The 19,294-nt window shown below is 40.6% G+C and overlaps 1 protein-coding gene across 5 annotated transcripts in view; it reads left to right on the top strand.

Annotated features, from left to right (window-relative positions):
* The window catches only part of PCSK5 (proprotein convertase subtilisin/kexin type 5), a 492,571-nt gene that overhangs the window by 87,440 nt on the left and 385,837 nt on the right, over positions 1-19,294 (top strand). For all 5 annotated transcript variants that reach the window (XM_070480332.1, XM_070480331.1, XM_070480335.1 and 2 more), the window contains exon 3: positions 3,567-3,680. In XM_070480332.1, coding sequence (XP_070336433.1) covers positions 3,567-3,680 — 114 coding nt within the window. The remainder of the gene's footprint in view (positions 1-3,566; positions 3,681-19,294) is intronic.

The following is a 19,294-nucleotide window of genomic DNA, read 5'->3' as shown; positions in this document are numbered from 1 at the left end:
TGTAAAGACAGCTATTCACCCCTACCCTGCTATAGACTTGTCCTGAGCCTGAGTCATTTCATTATTGGGTCCACATGAGGTTTAATGTCTGATTTGTAAATACATAGACATTCAGAATTTATGGAGGCTCTCTTAGGAAAGACCACCACCAATATAGGGTTAGTTTGAAAACCATTCTGTCCAAATGGATCTTACCAAGTGTTCAAATATGAACTAGTTCAATCTTGTTGGGGTAAATCTTATAGACAGTACTATAAGAATTATAAATATAATTTGCATAGTCAAAATTTTCATGAATGATCTATTTAGTATAGTGATAGATCCTGCATCAGATGTCATTTATGAAGATGACAACATTTTTATGAAGTAAAGAACTGTAGAATACTTGCTAAATATTCTTTGGTAAAATTAAGTCCTTCAGAGGCAAAGATTATTCTTAGTCATCTTTGTATTCCCAGCCCAATGTCTGGTATTGAGTAGGCACTTACTGCGTATTGAATGAATAAATGAGTGAAAGAAACTCATTTCTTAGATTGTCTGAAATAGATTAAAATGTTTCCTTGAAATAGACAAATACATGCATGCCCATGCTTGCTGCTCTACTTTAAGAAGGAAGTTGATTTTGTTCTGTGTTTTTAGAAACATGGTCACTTTGGAAATCAGTCTCTTCATTAAAAAAAAGTATACACATTTTTAATGACACATTAGTTTCAATGTGGTCTCTTGAAATAAAGCAAAAACAAAATCCCTTAGCTTGCCTTGGAACTATTGTTCAATAGTTTAAAGGAATAATTTGTAATACCTTTTATTTAGGCTTTCCTAGTGACTCAGATTGTAGAGAATCTGCAACACAGGAGACCCAGGTTCGATCCCTGGGTCCGGAAGACCCCAGGAGAAGAGAACAGCAATCTACTCCAGTATTCTTGCCTGGAAAAGTTCCAGGGACAGAGGAGCCTACTGTGCTATAGCTCAAGGGGTTGCAAAGAATCATACACGACTGAGCAACTGACACAACCTGTCTTTTATTTAGTGTATACACACGTGTCTGTGTGTGTCAGTGATGTAGAATGATTCAGTGCCAGAGAGTCACTTGGTCTAGATTAATTTAAAAAGTAAGAGAAAACTTCCATTTTCCAGAATATTATTTTCATTTATTGACTTTGTATTCATAATTTTGCTTAAATAACCTATCAAAGAAGGCACTTATATGATGTTGAGCTGTTGATCCTAATCATAAATAGATCTTATATTTACTTGGGAGGCTATGTGATTCTGTTTTCCTTGTTAGTGATATAACTAAGAATTCACTATTTAAATTCATCTTGCACACCAAATTGTTGTTCATTCACTAAGGCACGTCTGACCCTTTGCAACCCAGTGGACTGTAGCCTGCCAGGCTTCTCTTTTCATGAAGTTTTTCAGGCAAGAATGATGGAGTAGGTTACTATTTTCTTCTCCAGGGTATCTTCCCAACCCAGAGATTGAACCCACATCTCCTGTGCCTCCTGCATTAACAGGTGGATTCTTTACCATGGAGCCCCCAGGGAAGCCCTCTGATAATTTGTTCAATAATACTTTCCAATATGAGAATCGTAGAAATTTATTAGTTAGGCTTTTGGCCCTAGTATCCCTGGGTTGGGAAGATCCCCTGGAGGAGGAAATGGCAACCAAGTCTAGTGTTCTTGCCTGGAAAATCCCATGGACAGAGCCTGTTGGGCTATAGTCCATAGGGTCACAAAACAGTTGGACATGACTTAACAACTAAACAACAACAACAAACCTTGTTTATAGCCATGCATTTTGAGCTTATTCATTGCTCCTTTAATATTTCTTCTCCTCCAGTAATCTTTGAAACAGGAAGGAGAGGTTTTGAAGTCATTTTTGAATGGTATGGGTATAGAATCACAGTAGTGGACAATAGCATCTCCGTCGCTCTGTTTTTAATCCCTTTATGGAGAATACAGATAAACGGTGGAAGGGAGCATTTTAGAATAATATGACTAAATTAGCTATGGAAAGAAGAAATCAACAAAAGAGAATTTAGGAACAAATTGTAGAATGCCACCTGAGCTGATATTACATTTGAGATGCTCTGTTCAAAATGAAACCTGCTTATTTTTATGTTGCCATAATGATTTCCTGTTTTTAAAAATACCCCCATTCATACCCATATCATTTAGATTACAAATCTGTATCAAACTCAGAAGTTCCCTTATGTTTAAACATAAGTTGAGGCTAAATGTTAAGACCTTCTCAGATGTAGAGGTTTTGAATTTTGGAGCTGGCAGGGAACCTATGGCTCAGGAAATTGAATGACTATTCCCATTTTATGCCAGAAACAGGTCTAGTAGGGCTTTGATTTTCTGATTACCCAAATAGTGCTTTTCCCACCGCTCTGTTGTGGATAGCCATTTTTAAAAAATTTGTGATCCTAGAGCATTTGATCCCTGGATAGTTTGATGTGTAATCTTAGAACATTGAAAATTTTTATATAAAATTTGGCCTGTGGGCCAAATACAGCCTCCCATGTGTTTTTATTAAATGTTTTATTGGAACATCAGTTCAGTTCAGTCACTCAGTCATGTCCGACTCTTTGCAACCCCAAGAACTGCAGCACGCCAAGCATCTCTGTCCATCACTGACTCCCAGAGTCCACCCAAACCCATGTCCATTGAGTCAGTGAGGCCATCCAACCATCTCATCCTCTGTCGTCCTCTTCTCCTCCTGCCCTCAATCTTTCCCAGCATCAGGGTCTTTTCAAATGAGTCAGGTCTTCGCATCAGGTGGCCAAAATAATGGAGTTTCAGCTTCAACATCAGTCCTTCCAATGAACACCCAGGACTGATCTCCTTTAGGATGGGCTGGTTGGATCTCCTTGCAGTCTAAGGGACTCTCAAGAGCCTTTACCAACACCACAGTTCAAAAGCATCAATTCTTCTGTGCTCAGTTTTCTTTATAGCCCAACTCTCACATCCATACATTGCCACTGGAAAAACCATAGCCTTGATGAGACGGACCTTTGTTGGCAAAGTAATGTCTCTGCTTTTTAATATGCTGTCTAGGTTGGTCATAACTTTCCTTCCAAGGAGTAAGCGTCTTTTAACATAGTTACACCTATTTATTTGTTTACTGTCTATGGTGCTACAATGGCAGAATGTGTAGTTATAGCAGAGATTGTATGACCTGCAGAGCTGAAGATATTTATCATCTGGATCTTCAGAGAAGTTTGCCAGCCCTTAGTATAAGGTCAGGATGAGTAAATTAGTTTTTAAAACTAACACTATCGATTTAAAATAAATTGGGAGTTATATGTGCTTTCTGAAAAAGCTTTAAGGGGTTGGCACATTGTTGAGAAATACGAATGATCTTTCATAAAAGAATGCAAAACCTACCTGCCTTAAAAATAGAACCAGGTTTTCTAGGGACTCTTGAAGCTCCTGGACTTAGATTCTAGTCTCCAGAATGAAACCTGTGACTGACACAGGATGGGAACTGTCTCAGACTGTCATTGATGTTGTGCTAACCTGGATGGAACTTGAACACTCACCAAGTGTCCTTCTTGGCAGGTGGAGTGGATCCAACAGCAAGTGGTAAAAAAACGGAGCAAGAGGGATTATGACTTCAGCCGCACCCAGTCCACCTACTTCAATGACCCCAAGTGGCCAAGCATGTGGTATATGGTGAGTTCGGCTGGCCAGGGCCTGTGGCATCCTGTTGTGTGTTGTTCAGCGATGTTGGGACCAGCAAGACAGAAACAGTGAGCAGGGACTTTTTCCTGTTTCAGGACCCACCATTGGAGGGGGGTTAATGGCCCATGCTATTTTCTGGATCTTTTTTGAAGTTAACTCTCTGGTTCTAAGGAGAAAGAGGGAAATTCTGATCCTGAAGGTGTTTCAATTCGAGATCTTCCTCTGTGTAGTAGCTTTGTAAGTTTGGGTCAGAAGATGGGAAAATAATATAAAGGGCAGACACCCTGAGACTTACCAATAGTTGTGTTCACCTCTGGTACACATCAACTCTACCCTAAAACCAGTCTGGTTACTGGATACTGGCTCTTGGAAATCACCGAAATGACTCTGCTGGTAGGTAACAGATTCCTAACTTGAGTTACCTAAATGTACCTTCTCACGTTGGGTAACAATTTTTTAAAAACTAGACTAGGGAAAAAAATAGTTGAAAAGTGTTTGACTTGTAGCTAGTTCAGTGGTTCAAGCCCACTTCAGTATTCTTGCCTGAAAAATCCCATGGACAGAGGAATCTACCTGGTGGACTACAGTCCAAAATGTCTCAAAGAATCGTATGTGACTGAGCATGCACACAGTGGTTCAAGCAAAAACTTTCCGCAAGGGAAACTTAATGTGTTGGGAAGAATGATCTAGAAATTCACTTGATGTTGCATCCTTTGAAAGTTTACTTCTCTAGCCTTAGGCTTTTATGTTTGTGATCCCTGAAAAATTTACTAGAATGTGATACTTTATCATGAAATTAATATGTTATCAATTTGCTCTATAATCTGCAAGAAGACCTTAACTTTTCTTTTTTTAAGTTTTTAGGAAAATCTTTATTGTAAATTATTGCCAGAATTATTCCCCCCAGTCTACCTTGTTTTTTGCAGTCCCTGACCCTGCTTCACTATACATCCACTGCATTCCAAATACATGTCTCATGCTTTTCTGCCTCCTTGCATTTCATTCCTTCTTCCCAGGGTGGCCTTCTATCCTGTCCCGCCTCCTCAGGTCAGAATTCTCCATCCCTCAGAGCCCACACCTGAGGCTAACTGTTTCATGTCTCCCATATCCTTGTCCATCACTGTCTCTCCTTCCTCTGCTCTCCTGGGCCTGTTGTCTCTGCCGCTCCTGACATCCTTCCCTTGGCGCTTTGTTTTATAGTTTTTATTGTATTTTTAAATCTCCTCTGTTATTTGTGTGGGGGGGTCACTTGTATCCTCCCATCTAGAATGTCGCCTAGCACCTAGCTACACTAGGAATCTGTTCATTCGGAGATGGGTGACTGTGGCTGGTGCTTCTCCCAGTCTCCCTCCTCTTAGTCTTCCAGAAGTGGAAGGTTATGGAAAGATTCTGGACCCCAACCAGAGTTTTACACAGAAAACTCTTTCATGCATAAGGGGAAATAAAGGAGCCCTAAAGCAAAGTTCAAAGGGAGATGAGACTCAAAAAGCGTTTGAGTAGAAATCACCTGAGGGAACCCTGATGCTGGGAAAGACTGAAGGCAAAACGAGAAGGGGGCGGCAGAAGATGAGATGGTTAGATAGCGTTACCGACTCAATAGATGTGAGTTTGAGCAAACTCTGGGAGATAGTGGAGGACCGGGGAGGCTGGCATGCTACAATCCACGGGGTCGCAAAGAGTCAGACATGACTTAGTGACTAAACAACAACAATGAGGGGACAGTGAGACGCTTGCTAGCTTATTAGCTCCAAGACCAAGAAAGAATGAACCATGAGGGAAGGCATTAGAGGGAGTGTTAGCGGGAGCTCAGGAGCACTTGTCTATGCTGACAAGATGATGAGGATGTGATAGGATTAAGAAGTAGAATGGACGCAACATCCCCTTACACCTCTCTTCTTAAGGTCCAGGGGCAGTGAGATCTTCTTTAACTTGCCTTTCTTTTTTGCAAGAAAGAACCACATTGCTATCTGCACATGTCCCTCTGGACAGTGCAAATGGACAGCAGCTCTCCCCGACCGTCTCATCACTCCAGCAGGGCAGGTTGGGGTATTGCAGGAGCCATGGTCAAGGTGACTCCAAAGACTTCAGTGTGTATAGGGGAAGATCTCCTTACACCCAAGAACCTCTGCCATTTCTTCAGAAATTCTCTTTTTGATGTGAGGAAAGGTTAAGAGGGAAGAGCTTTTGTTTGGCTCTTTAAAATACTGGATGTTTTTCAACACATACTTGATTGTAATAATTCAAATAGATCACATTCATTGAGCACTTACCACATGCCAAGCAAGGTGCTTACAGTTTATTCTAATATTTTTTAAATGTAGTTTAAACAGAGATGTGTGTTTAATATTGGCCCTGTGTTATAAGAGTTAGGAATCCGAAGCTCATAAAATTTAGATCATTTACCTAAGATCATCCAACCTGAAAGTGATGAAACAGAGCAAGCCAGGCAGGTTGACGGGAGTCCACAGGATGAACATGGCATCCTATCCCCACCCTTCTACTGTTCATAAACACCTGTAGGCAAGATGTTACTCCAGCCTTCCAGGAACTTCTAATCTGTCCATGGAGAAATGACTGAGGTTCAAGGAAGAATCATGGGTGCCATGTAGGATGGGCAAAAGTGTCTTGGGAGCAGCCAAAGCACTTGAAAGCTTCCTATTAAATACATACTTTTTCCTTAATGAAAGCAATGAGAAATCGGTTATACACCTATGTTTATGTCAGTAGTAGTGACAGAATTGGAGTCAGAACTTCAAGTCTGCAAACATGGATTCAGTTCCCCATTACTTCACTTATATGCCCATGATTGAATCACTTAAACCCTTGTCAGCTAGAAAATAAGAGTATCTATCTCTTAGGTAAGAGTTAGTGACTGCTGTACAACAAATCACAGAACTTAGTTTTTAAGACAGAGATCTCCTGATTTCTGTGGGTCAGGCATGCAGAGAGGGCCCAGTGCTGATGACTTCTCTGTTCAGTGATGTCTGGGGCTTCAGTTGGAAGACTCAAAGTTGTGACTGGAGTTGGAGGATCCACTGACAAGGTCATGTGTCTGGTTCTTCTCCACCTGGGCCTCACTGGAGGGCTGCTTCAGTGGCCCCTTGACATGGCTCTATCCTCCCCCAGGGCAAATGATTTAAGAGGTCATGTCAGAGGTGGTGATGTCTTTTATGATCTAATCTTAGAAGTCACTTCTGTAATTTTCTGTTGACCACATGTTTGAACTCTAATTCAGTGTTTGAGGGGTCTACTTAAGGGTGTGTGTACTAGGAGGTGAGAATGGTTAGGAAGCTGGTTACCATAATTAAATGAAATACTACATGGGATGTCTTTAGCACAGTGCCTGGCAGTGGAAAACTCTTTAAAATAAATTATAATTGTTGTTGTTGTTCTTTTGAATTACAGTACATGCTATCTTATTTTTATCTGTTTTCATTGCTACTAGTTGGAAAAGGAAATGGCAACCCACTCCAGTATTCTTGCCTGGAGAATCCCAGGGACTGTGGAGCCTGGTGGGCTGCTGTCCATAGGGTTGCACAGAGCCGGACACAACTGAAGCGACTTAGCATGCATGCATGCATTGGAGAAGGAAATGGCAACCCACTCCAGTGTTCTTGCCTGGAGAATCCCAGGGATGGCGGAGCTTGGTGGGCTGCCATCTATGGGGTCACACAGGGTCGGATACAACTGAAGCGACTTAGCAGCAGCTGAAGAAGGGTATGATCATATGTGCCGCTGACATCCTTCAGAGCACTCAGTGACATATCACTGACACTGTTGAGATTCAGTGCTGGATTCCTCCTTCCTTTTTCTGAGCACTGGGCCCTGCTGCAGTGTTTTTTGAGGGTTACTTGGCGAACCTCCATAGGGTCCTGCCTTCAGCTCGTTAGCCTAGGCCTGGTCCTGTCAGTCTATATTTATCACAGGAGAACAGAGATTAAAGAATGGCATGAAGTGTGCCTGAGTGTCTCTTTTAATTAATTTAAAAGCCTTGCCCCTGTCGCTCCTCCCCTTGGAAACTGGTTTGTGAAACCACTATGTCCAGCCTTGAGGCCTGGGCAGTATATTCAGGGAAGGGTGCATTTACACGAGTTTGTTATGGAGACGATGGCGGGCTAATAACTCCTCTGACCTGAAACTCTGTGCTCGGGCTTCCAGGAGCTGGCAGGCTCCAGTCCTAGAAACAGAACTCGCTTCTCATTGCATCGACAGACTCCAGCATCTCCTCTTTGTGAGCCTGGTGGCAAGTGCTGACGATTTAGGAAAACATGATCTGTACTTCGAAGATCAGTAAAGCAGAAGAGGAATATATAAGTGCCAATGAGTTTGCTGGGCCAACAATTCTGCCCTGAAAGTGTCTCTGGGATCATGTGCATACACCCAGCTCCGTGGGCTTTGGGTTCCAATTTTTCCTTATAGATTTGCTTCTCCTGTTAAAATGTCCCGAGTAGTAACGGATGCCCAAGCTTGGGTCCCCCTATAAGAGATTGTTATTTTTGGTATAGAGGAGGGCTCAGGCAGCAAGATTTCATAAGAATCCCCTGGTAAGTCTAGCAGGCAGCCAGGAATCCTGAGTTACTTATTCACTGCCCACATCTGTGATAAATGCTCAATGAATGCTAATGAAATAGATGAGAAAACTAGATATCAATGATCATCTTCATAGTTTAGAAAATAATCTTCTGTGTCAAACATTTTCCCAAACTTTCATGTGTATTATCTTACTGCCAGTATTCCATTGAGTTGGGACCTATTATTGTCTTCATTTTAGGGCTTCCCAGGTGGCGCAAGAGGTAGATAACCTGCCTGCCAATGCAGGTAATGCAAGAGATGTGGGTTTGATCCCTGGGTCAGGAAAATCCCTTGGAGGAGGGCATGAAAACCTACTCCAGTATTCTTGGCTGGAGAATTCCATGGACAGAGGAGCCTGGCAGGCTACAGTCCACAGGGTTGCATAGAGTCAGACATAACTGAAGTGACTTAGCACACACACATGCATTGTCTTCATTTTACACTGAAGAAATTACAGAAGAGACAAGTAACTCGTCCAGAGTCACATATTTACCAGTCGGCAGATGCTGTTATTCAAACCCAGTCACTCTGACTCCAGAGGCTAGACTTCCAACTGTTGCGTCACTGGACTTCATACTAATGGCATCACAAATCACCTGGAAGGATTACTGCCCACCCCTCTCATGCCCCCCAGTGGAAATTTGGGAATTTGCATTGCTAACAAGCTAGTGCAGGTGGTGGAATTTCAGTTGAGCTATAAAGCAGAGACATTACTTTGTCAACAAAGGTCTGTCTAGTCAAGGCTATGGTTTTTCCAGTAGTCATATATGGATGTGGCAGTTGGACTATAAAGAAAGCTGAGTGCCAAAAAATTGATGTTTTTTGAACTGTGGTGTTGGAGAAGACTCTTGAGAGTCCCTTGGACTGCAAGGAGATCCAACCAGTCCATCCTGAGGGAAATCATTCCTGGGTGTTCATTGGAAGGACTGATGTTAAAGCTGAAACTCCAGTACTTTGGCCACCTAATGTGACGAGCTGACTCATTTGAGAAGACCTTGATGCTGGGGACGATTGAGGGTAGGAGGAGAAGGGGACGACAGAGGGTGAGATGACTGGATGGCATCACTGACTCAATGGACATGGGTTTGGATAGACACCAGCAGTTGGTGATGGATAGGGAGGCCTGGCTTACTTTGGTTCATGGGGTCACAAAGAGTCGGACACGAGTGAGCAACTGAACTGAACTGAAATCCTAAAAGATGATGCTGTGAAAGTGCTGCACTCAATATGCCAGCAAATTTGGAAAACTCAGCAATGACCACAGGACTGGAAAAGGTCAGTTTTCATTCCAATCCCAAAGAAAGGCAATGCCAAAGAATGTTTAAACTACCGCACAATTGCACTCATCTCACACACTAGCAAACTAACTCTCAAAACTCTCCAAGCCAGACTTCAACAGTACATGAACTATGAATTTCCAGATGTTCAAGCTGGATTTAGAAAAGCCAGAGGAACCAGAGATCAAATTGCCAACATCTGCTAGATCATTGAAAAAGTAAGAGAGTTCCAGAAAAACATCGAACTCAGCTCTATTGACTATGCCAAAGCCTTTGACTGTGTGAGTCACAACAAACTGTGGAAAATTCTTCAAGAAATGGGAATACCAGACCACCTTACCTGCCTCCTGAGAAATCTGTATGCAGGTCAAGAAGCAACAGTTAGAACTGGACATGGAGCAACAGACTTGTTCCAAATCGGGAAAGGAGTACATCAAGGCTGTATATTGTCACCCTGCCTATTTAACTTATTTGCAGAGTACATCATGCAGAATGCCAAGCTGGGTGAAACACAAGCTGGAATCAAAATTGCTGGGAGAAATATCAATGACCTCAGATATGCAGATGACACTGCTCTTATGGCAGAAAGCAAAGAAGAACTAAAGAGCCTCTTGGTGAAAGTGAAAGAAAGTGAAAAAGTTGGCTTAAAACTGAACATTCAGAAAACTAAGATCATGACATCCAGTCCCATCATTTCATGGCAAATAGATGGGGAAACAGTGGAAACAATGAGAGACTTTGTTTTCTTGGGCTCCAAAATCACTGCAGATGGTAATTGCAGCTATGAAATTAAAATACGCTTGCTCCTTGGAAGAAATGCTATGACCAACCTAGACAGTGTATTAAAAAGCAGAGACATTACTTTACCAACAAAGGTCCGTCTAGTCAAAGCTATTTTCCAGTAGTCATGTATGGATATGAGAGTTGGGCTATAAAGAAAGCTGAGCACCAAAGAATTGATGCTTTTGAACTGTGATGTTGGAGAAGACTCTTGAGAGTCCCTTGGACTGCAAGGAGATCCAACTAGTCAGTCCTAAAGGAAATCAGCCCTGAATGTTCATTGGAGGAACTGATGCTGAAGCTGAAACTCCAGTACTTTGGCCATGTGATATGAAGAACTGACTCATTGGAAAAGACCCTGATGTTGGGAAAGATTGAAGGCAGGAGGAAAAGGGGACAACAAAGGACAAGATGGTTGGATGGCATCACTGAACTCAATGGACATGAGTTTGAATAGTGAGTTGGAGTTGGTGATGGACAAGGAAGCCTGGCATGCTGCAGTCCATGGGGTCACAAAGAGTTGGACATGGCTGAGCAACTGAACTGAACAAGTTCCCAATTGATGCTGATGTTATTTGACTCTCAGGACCACTTAGAGGTCTCCTTGCTCTAGCATATTTTCACCACGGGGTTTATGTGAACACAACTGGCCTCCACCTCCCCATTATCAGTTGGAGGAAGAAGAGCTTTCAAAAAACTTAGAGACACTTTAAAGTGCCCTTAATCAATGTAGCTTGTTTCTCTTGATCTTACACATTTTTCTTACAAAATTTTCTGTCTGGGGAGTCGACAGCTTTAATATAAAAAGATATTTTCACTTTACTGGCACTGACTGAAAAGTGCCCTTGCCTAAAACAGTCTTTCAAGATGTTCCACAGACAAAGGGTATCTGATGGGAAAGATTGTGAAAATCTGGCCAAGTCTTCATGAACTTGGTGTAATAGAAATGTTTTTAACGTACAGAGCTGGTATAATGGGCCATTTTGATCCCCTGAAGAAAATTCACTTTGATTCTAGAAATAGCATGGCTAAGTACGATGCCCCTTCAAGGATCTGGGAATGCCAATTGAGCAAATTCAGGGAGTTAAATATTTTTTATTACAAAATATTTAAGACATACAGCAATTTGAAAGAGAATCATAAATGCCAGTCCACCCACCCCCAATCTAAAGAACAGAATGTTATCTATGCAGTTGAAGCCCCTTGTGACATGACTTATAGTGTCTGTTGATCCCTTACAGAGTTATGGCAGATGCTGCATTTGAAATACAGGAGGAGATGGGAATTCTCCTTTGTTGGCAGAATGGTTCTCTTTATGGGAGGGATTATTCAATTTATAGTAGATTTTATATTTTCTGAAATCATCCTAAAGCATTTATACATGAAATTTGTACTCAGGCTATTGACAACGAGTCCCAAGAAGGCAACTTGGAAGTGAAACTTGGAGGAAGCTGTAAGTTTAGCCAAATAGCTCTTTTATTCCTTTAGTCATGTAAATATTTTATTTCCTTAGGAACATGTTATAGCATTGTACAGTATTTCTTGTCTAACTGTTAAGAACTAATACTGATTTTGAAGAAGCCCATAGTGAAGTATTTAAAAAAAAAAATTTTTTTTTCCTGCCTTATAGAAGGCAAGCTCAATTCCAAAGGGAAAAGTAAAGAAGGCCCTGTGAAATCTTGCTATTTGACTCTCAGACTGGAGTAGCTGAGTATGACTGGCATCCTTAACACATAATTTCTTGTGATGAATATTGGGTGGCCTACTTAATATGCATTTTTAAAGCCAGGATTTAACAAATGGGCTCACTTTTTGATGCACAACCTCAAATTTCATGAAAACTCTCTGGGTGGTTTGTTTTTTTTTTTTTTTAAAGGGGAAAGAATCATATTTGTCGATCAGCAGAGTGAAAATTAACTGAGTTCGGCTGTGCGTGTGAGGCATATCTGCCAGAAACTATGAACTAGCTAGGATAGTAATTGTGAAAAATGATTGTAAGCCACATGGTTCGTTCTCAGCCAACTGGATGGTATTCAGTTCTCCAAGAGTGTGAGGCATTGCTGTTTCTGTGGTTGGCACACATTTTCCTAATGACTTATACTGTCATTTGACTCTAATAAAATCTGGTGGGGTTTGTGGCATTATTGTCCTGGCAGCTTGGAGATCATCCTTTTATGGCACCCCATTTAGCTGTTTTAATTGAAAATGCAACATGGTGTAAATCTGCAGCCATGTGGCCCATCTTGACGCAAGCAGGAGGCCTTCTGAGAAAGGACAGACTCCAGCCAGGCAGCAAATGATTTCCTGGTAAGAACTACTGGGGGTTGAGATGTGGTTTTGGTGCACTGATGTTTTGCTTCCGACTAGCTCTGTGTCCTGTGGAAAGGTATTTTAGCTCTCTCACCATTAGCTCATCTGAACAAATGAGGAATCTAGACTAGATGCTTTCTTGAGGTCATTCCCGATTGAACCTCCCCTGGTCCACACGGCAAGTTGAACTAGAGATTGAATCTTAGGGAGACGTATACCACTACATCTGGATTTCCAGCTTAGACCTACCCTGTTCCTGACTGCTGTATCCCATGATTTTGTTTCATTACTGCTTCAATCTCAGCGTGTCCCCTTGTTGGGGTCCCTGAGACCACCCCCAGATTTGGCGATTCACTGGGAGGAGTCACATAATTTGGCAAAGAGTCATACAGCTATGATTTATTTCAGTGAAAGTATATAATGTGAAATCAGCAAAATGAAAAGCCACATGGGGCAAAGTCCAGGGGAAACCAGGCTAAAGCTTCCAAGAGACTTCTCTCAGTGGAGTTACAGGGAAAGCACTTAATTCCTCCAGCATGAGTTGTGCCATGTGTGACATGTCGGCTGCCAGGGAGCGCGTGAGGGACTTGGTGCTCAGGGTTTTTACTGGGAGTTGGTCGTGTCGGTACCCAGGGCCTTCTATGTACCCAAATTCCATTCTCTCAGAGGCATTCAGCACAACCATATTGTTTGTGTAACCAGCTTAGACCCAGTGAGACAGTTTTATGAAGGAGTGGTGAAAACTCTCCCCAAACCCAAATTCCCAGATGCCCACCGAGAGTATCTGGGGAGCCAAACACGTGAATGACCGAGTTGGAATTATGCTCCTCCTTTATTAGAACTTTGTCTTCACTGAATGGATAAATTAACACCAAAGAAAAATGCTCATAAGTGATAATTCCAAGAAAAAACAAACTTGAATCCTAAGTCCATATTTGTTTTACAGCCTGAAAAACCCATCATGAAGGATAATGAAATCACATTAAGTCATCATTATTATCATGAGCTAATTAGCAAGTTCCAATTACAGTTCTGCTATTGGTACCCTCAGTGGACTACCCTCAACTGACTAGACAAACCGACCATGAGATGGTTGTGGTGGAAGTCAGTATATTAAAGGTATTAGTGTTAGGCACTCAATCGTGTCTGACTCTTTGTGACCCCATGGACTGTAGCCCACCAGCCTCCTCTGTCCATGGAATTCCCCAGGCAAGAATTCTAGAGTGGGTAGCCATTCCCTTCTCCAGGGGATCTTCCCTATCCAGGGATCAAACCTGGGTCTCCTGCATTGCAGAAAGATTCTTTACTGTCTGAGCCGCCAGGAAATACATTAGAGGCATTAAGTTAACCTAATTAACTAGTCAAAGTACTTTTAGAAGAAGCCAATAAAAAATCACTTCGGATAATATTTATTCTTGCCGGGGACAAATTATTACAACCTTTATTAATTTCCTCTAGCAAAATATAACTTATTCCATACTGGTAGTTCATCTTCTCAGCTTTACTTACAAAGAGTAAAAGTATGTCCATAGTCTGGTCCTTTGGCCCTGACTCTAACATGATGAAGGTCTGTTAACAGAAACAGAGTTGTTTTTATCAAGATTTTAGTAAGATTTTTCTTTAATTAGTACTCATTTTCTGTTGGAGAGCAGATAGGATTGACCCTCGAGCTCACTTAATCTGTCGTTGTCTTCTTAACATTTTGATTCAAGTTCCTTTATCAAAGTTTCTCTGAATTCCTCATTTCTTATTTACTTCTCACCCTGTATTGGGATTAGTTCTAGTGATCAAGACACATTTTTTGGCTTATTTTTTATACATTTCTCTGCCAATAAGTAGGGTTCTCTTAGTAAGTACTTCATAAATATTTATAGATAAAAAATGAGAAGAGAGTTGGTCATTTAGACATCTTCATTTTCCAGATTCACAGAACTGAGCTGTCTCTTCCTGAAAGATGATGGTGCATATTCAAATATCCTGTGTTGAGAATTCAGATTCTAAAGTTGTCTGAGACAACGACATCTGGAATGCTGTTTTTTCCTTAATTTTGGTTGGCAGTGAGCTTGACTGGGAAATTAATGGAGTAAAAGAAATAATTCTTAGCAATCCAATGATGAGAAGAATAAGAAAGAAGAAAACGCCTAAATTGTCTGGGGAGGGAAAGTAATAGTTATCTTTTATTGAATGCACTTTGGTGTGTTTTTGTTTTTGTTTTCCAGTTTCTCAAATGTAAAAAAAAAAAATTCCTTTGTAGACTATCTCAGCCTTGCATATGGGATTGTAGGCCAGTGACAGATAATCTGGTATGCAAATTGTATGGGCACCAAGAACTGCACCATACCAGATGAAGTGAAATTATATGGAGGCAAGTAGGATAAAGCTTTAAGTTCCAGAAATAGGATTTGATTAATTAATTGAATAGGTCAGAATCAGATTGGGTTCATAATGCAAGAATGCTATTCTTGATGGTAGATAATGTGGACAAAGTACAAAATGCATTCACTAATTATTCTTTCCTTGATTAAAAGGAGAAGAACCTGATAAGAAATCTAATTTTTTCCCTTACATTAAGAAAAAAAAAAACTATTCCATTTGGATGGTATCTATTCAGATAATCAGTACAACATTTACAGAATAATCTCAAAGACTGCTTGGGAGAAATGTAGCTTTGGAGGGCTTTCTTTTCTCAATTTTCTGGTGACGTGAATTTTGTCTCTTGTAAAAGCCTCCCAGGATAGATGTTCTGAAGTAGACATACTAAATTAGCATGTCTGAAGCAAAGAAAAGAAAATTATGCCCAGGTAACAAGACTGTGTTCTCCTAATGATCTCTTTGCATGGTTTCCTGAAGATTAGTTAAATTGTGTCTTAAAAACTTAATGTCTGGGTTTGTTACCTAGTGACAGAGAAACCATCCTTATGCTTTAGTGAACTCAAATTCAGCAGTAGTAGGTTAAACATAGCAGGTATACGTATTTTCCTAAATCATTCCTCTTCTGCTAAAATGTTTCATTTGACCATTCTCATTTTGCTTTCTTGCCTCCGCTCTATAGCCCAGGCCCTTCTGCTTCACATCCATGAACTATACGCAAGTGCCTGGAATCGGCGCTGTGTATGTCTGCAGTTAGCACCTTGAATCAGGTGGTCTTTAAGAAGAAGATATTTAAAAAAAGAAAAAGAAACCTTCTCTTGTAGACCACCAAGCCCTCAGCTCATGCTCAGCCCCCACCTGGTGTATTTTCAGTTATCAGAAAAATACTCTGCTTGAGCAGCCCTTTCTTTCCATAATGAACAGTTCAGTTCAAAAACACCTCCTTGCAGTTTATCAGAAACGTGGGTCCTTGTCACTCCACACACACGCGATGGTTTAGATTCCGGATTGAGGATTACATCTGATCTCTGTTTCACCAGCTCTCACTACAGATATTACAGAAACTTTTTGAAAATTTGAAACAAAAGTAGAGAGAAACTAGAACGAACACTCCTTTCCCATTACCAACTTCAAATAGTTACCAACTCAAGGCCAGTATTCATTTATTGCCCCCTCACTCTGGTTATCTCAAGGCAAATCACACATTTCATTTCATTTCAGCCTTGAGTATTATAGTGTTGGGTTGGTCAAAATGTTTGTTTCAGTTTTTCCGTAAGATATTACAGAAAAACCCTGAGTGAACATTCTAGTCAACCCAATATGTATCTGTAAGGAAAAAATTAACAAGAAAGCCATAATATAATTATCACATGTAAAAAATTAATGATAGTTTCTTTATATTATCAAATATCCAGTACATTTTCAAATTTTCCCTATTGGCTCATAATCTTTTCTTTGTGATTTGAGTCAAGATCCAAATAAGTCTCATGTGTTGATTGGTTGTATACCTCTTCAATCTCTTTTATCCTACAGATCTTTATTTTTTCCTTTGAAAATGTTTAGTTTAAGAATCTAGGTTATTTAGAGCTTCATGTGGTCTAGATTTTACTAACTGCATTCTAGTCCCAATATTATCAGTAAATTAGTAGGCAGTAAAAACTAGAGGCGTGATCAGACTCAAGTTCAGTTTTTACTTTGCTAAGTGTGTGACCACTTACTATCTAGTTGTTATGTGTATGCAGATATGTTGTATCAGGAGGTACAGCCTATCTGCTTGTCGCTCTGTGATATTACCATTACAAAGGTTTACAAAGGATCTACCATTGTGTGAAAGTGAAAGTCACTCAGTCATATCTGATTCTTTGTGACCCCGTGGACTGTACAGTCTATGGAATTCTCTAGGCCAGAATACTGCAGTGGGTAGCTTTTCCCTTCTCCAAGGGATCTTCCCAACCCAGGTCACCCACATTGCAGGCGGATTCTTTACCATTCGCCACAAGGGAAACCCAAGGGAAGCCCAAGAATACTGGAGCGGGTAGTATCCCTTCTCTAGTGGATCCCAACCCAGTAATCAAACCGGGATATCCTGCATTGCAGGCAGATTCTTTACCAACTGAGCTATGAGGGAAGCCCAAACTGGAGTGGGTTGCCATGCCCTTCTCCAGAGGATCTTCCCAACCCAGAGATTGAACCTAGGTCTTCTGCATTGCAGGCGGATAGTTTACCATCTAAGCCATGAGAGAAGCCCGAGAATACTGGAGGGGTGGGTAGTCTATCCCTTTTCCAGGAGATCTTCCCAACCCAGGAACCGAACCGGGGTGTCCTGCATTGCAGGCAGATTCTTTACCAGCTGAACTACAAGGGGAGCCCACCATTGTATAGATCCTTTAATTATTCATTGGGATTTGCAAAGTAGTCTTGAGAGTCCCTTGGACTGCAAGGAGATCCAACCAGTCCATTCTAAAGGAGATCAGTCCTGGGTGTTCATTGGAAGGACTGATTTTGAAGCTGAAACTCCAATACTTTGGCCACCTGATGTGAAAAGCTGACTCATTTGAAAAAGACCCTGATGCTGGGAAAGATTGAGGGCAGAAGGAGAAGGGGACGACAGAGGATGAGATGATTGGATGACATCACTGACTCAATGGACGTAGGTTTGGGTGGACTTTGGGAGTTGGTGATGGACAGGGAGGCCTGGCATGCTGTGGTTCATGGGGTCGCAAAGAGTCGGACATGACTGAGCTACTGAACTGAACTGAATCTTCTCTATCTGTGATTTCTTCTTCACTTACTGGCAGAAATACTTGAATAGACAGAAACTTTGCTATACATTACTTGATACAGTGAGGTACAGTCCCTACAGGAATGATGTTTACAAGAGGTTACTTCTCTAGCATTCACTGAATGCTACCAATGAGTTTTTTTTCCCCTTGCTTCATTACAAGTTCATGGATTTAAATATATTTGATGTATTTTATTTCATTGAAATTATAAATCTTATTCTTAAATTGACCCATCTTTGGTCAGTGAGAAACCATTCAATTTATTTCATAGGTCTTTTGACATGACTTCAGCATTCTTTTTTTCTGTCTTGACAAGATTCCATACTCTTGTATATTTTCTGTTCCAGATATGGAATCAACCATTTCCCCAAAGACCCCCTAGCTCCTTTTTTTAAAAATTGATATTGAAAGACTACTATATGAATGCTGAGACTCTCATTACTATTGGGTTATTCTTCAGGCCTTTTTATTGAACAGAGTTGGAAATATGCATTTTACATGTAAAATGCACAATGAATTTATATAGATATTTCCAGTTTAGAATAAATTCAGCAGAGTTACTTACCTTCATCAGTCTTATATCTGTAACTTTTTCCAAGCTAAAAATCACAGTGATGCCAACAGAATTCCTCCTTGGATTTATCTCCCACTATATGCAACAGTAGCTCAGATTAACAGTAGCTCATATTAAGAGCTTACCCATGACTGTGGTCACTACAGACAGTGAAAACTGCACACATGTCACATGATCAGATTACTTGTTTGAAATTTTGAAATGTTTCTCTTTCTATGAAAAGTTTAAGTGACTTTCATGGTGATCCAGAATCTTCTCAAGGTTAACCATCCTTAGTTCCTTAAAAATAAAATCCTTATATTACATGTTATGTGGTTTCAAGTCTATTCTACCATCATAGTTGCTGTTTTATCAGCATGTTTTAGTTTATTTCACATTCTGTGCTGTTGATGACAGATAAAAGACATTACAGAAGTAAGCAGTCTTCTAGCTTGTGTAGGAATATATAGATGCAGAGGAGCCAAATCATCTGTGCTAGCAACCTGGAAATTCACATTCTATTTTGGAGGGATGACATTAATGCTATTAGGTCTGTGCACAATAGCATATGATCATTTCTCATACTGTACCAGTTTAGAAAAGAATGTGTTAAACTTGCCATTCTTTATTGATACAAAAGATGAGATAAAGCAGGACTAGAAATATTTCTGATTGTGAAAGTTTGCCCAAGAAAATGAAAGATTAAAGACATCTGTAATGATCAAACCTGATACACTCTGGACACGTAAAAGAAATGTGCAGTGAGCAAATCATTAAACTAGTGGTACACACTAATGAACATTGAATTAGTTCTATCCTCCCAGGACTTAAGAACTAGGAGTTACCACAGACTGCTCAATAAAAGCATTAATTCAACATGTAACAGGAGGGAAAATGTCAGAAAGCAACAGGGAATGTAATTCCCATAGAAAAAAAAGTAAATTGGTAATGATTTTATTT

Source organism: Odocoileus virginianus, chromosome 18 (assembly GCF_023699985.2).
Source record: "Odocoileus virginianus isolate 20LAN1187 ecotype Illinois chromosome 18, Ovbor_1.2, whole genome shotgun sequence".
Lineage (NCBI taxonomy): Eukaryota > Metazoa > Chordata > Mammalia > Artiodactyla > Cervidae > Odocoileus > Odocoileus virginianus.
This window is presented reverse-complemented; position numbering and strand designations above follow the sequence as displayed.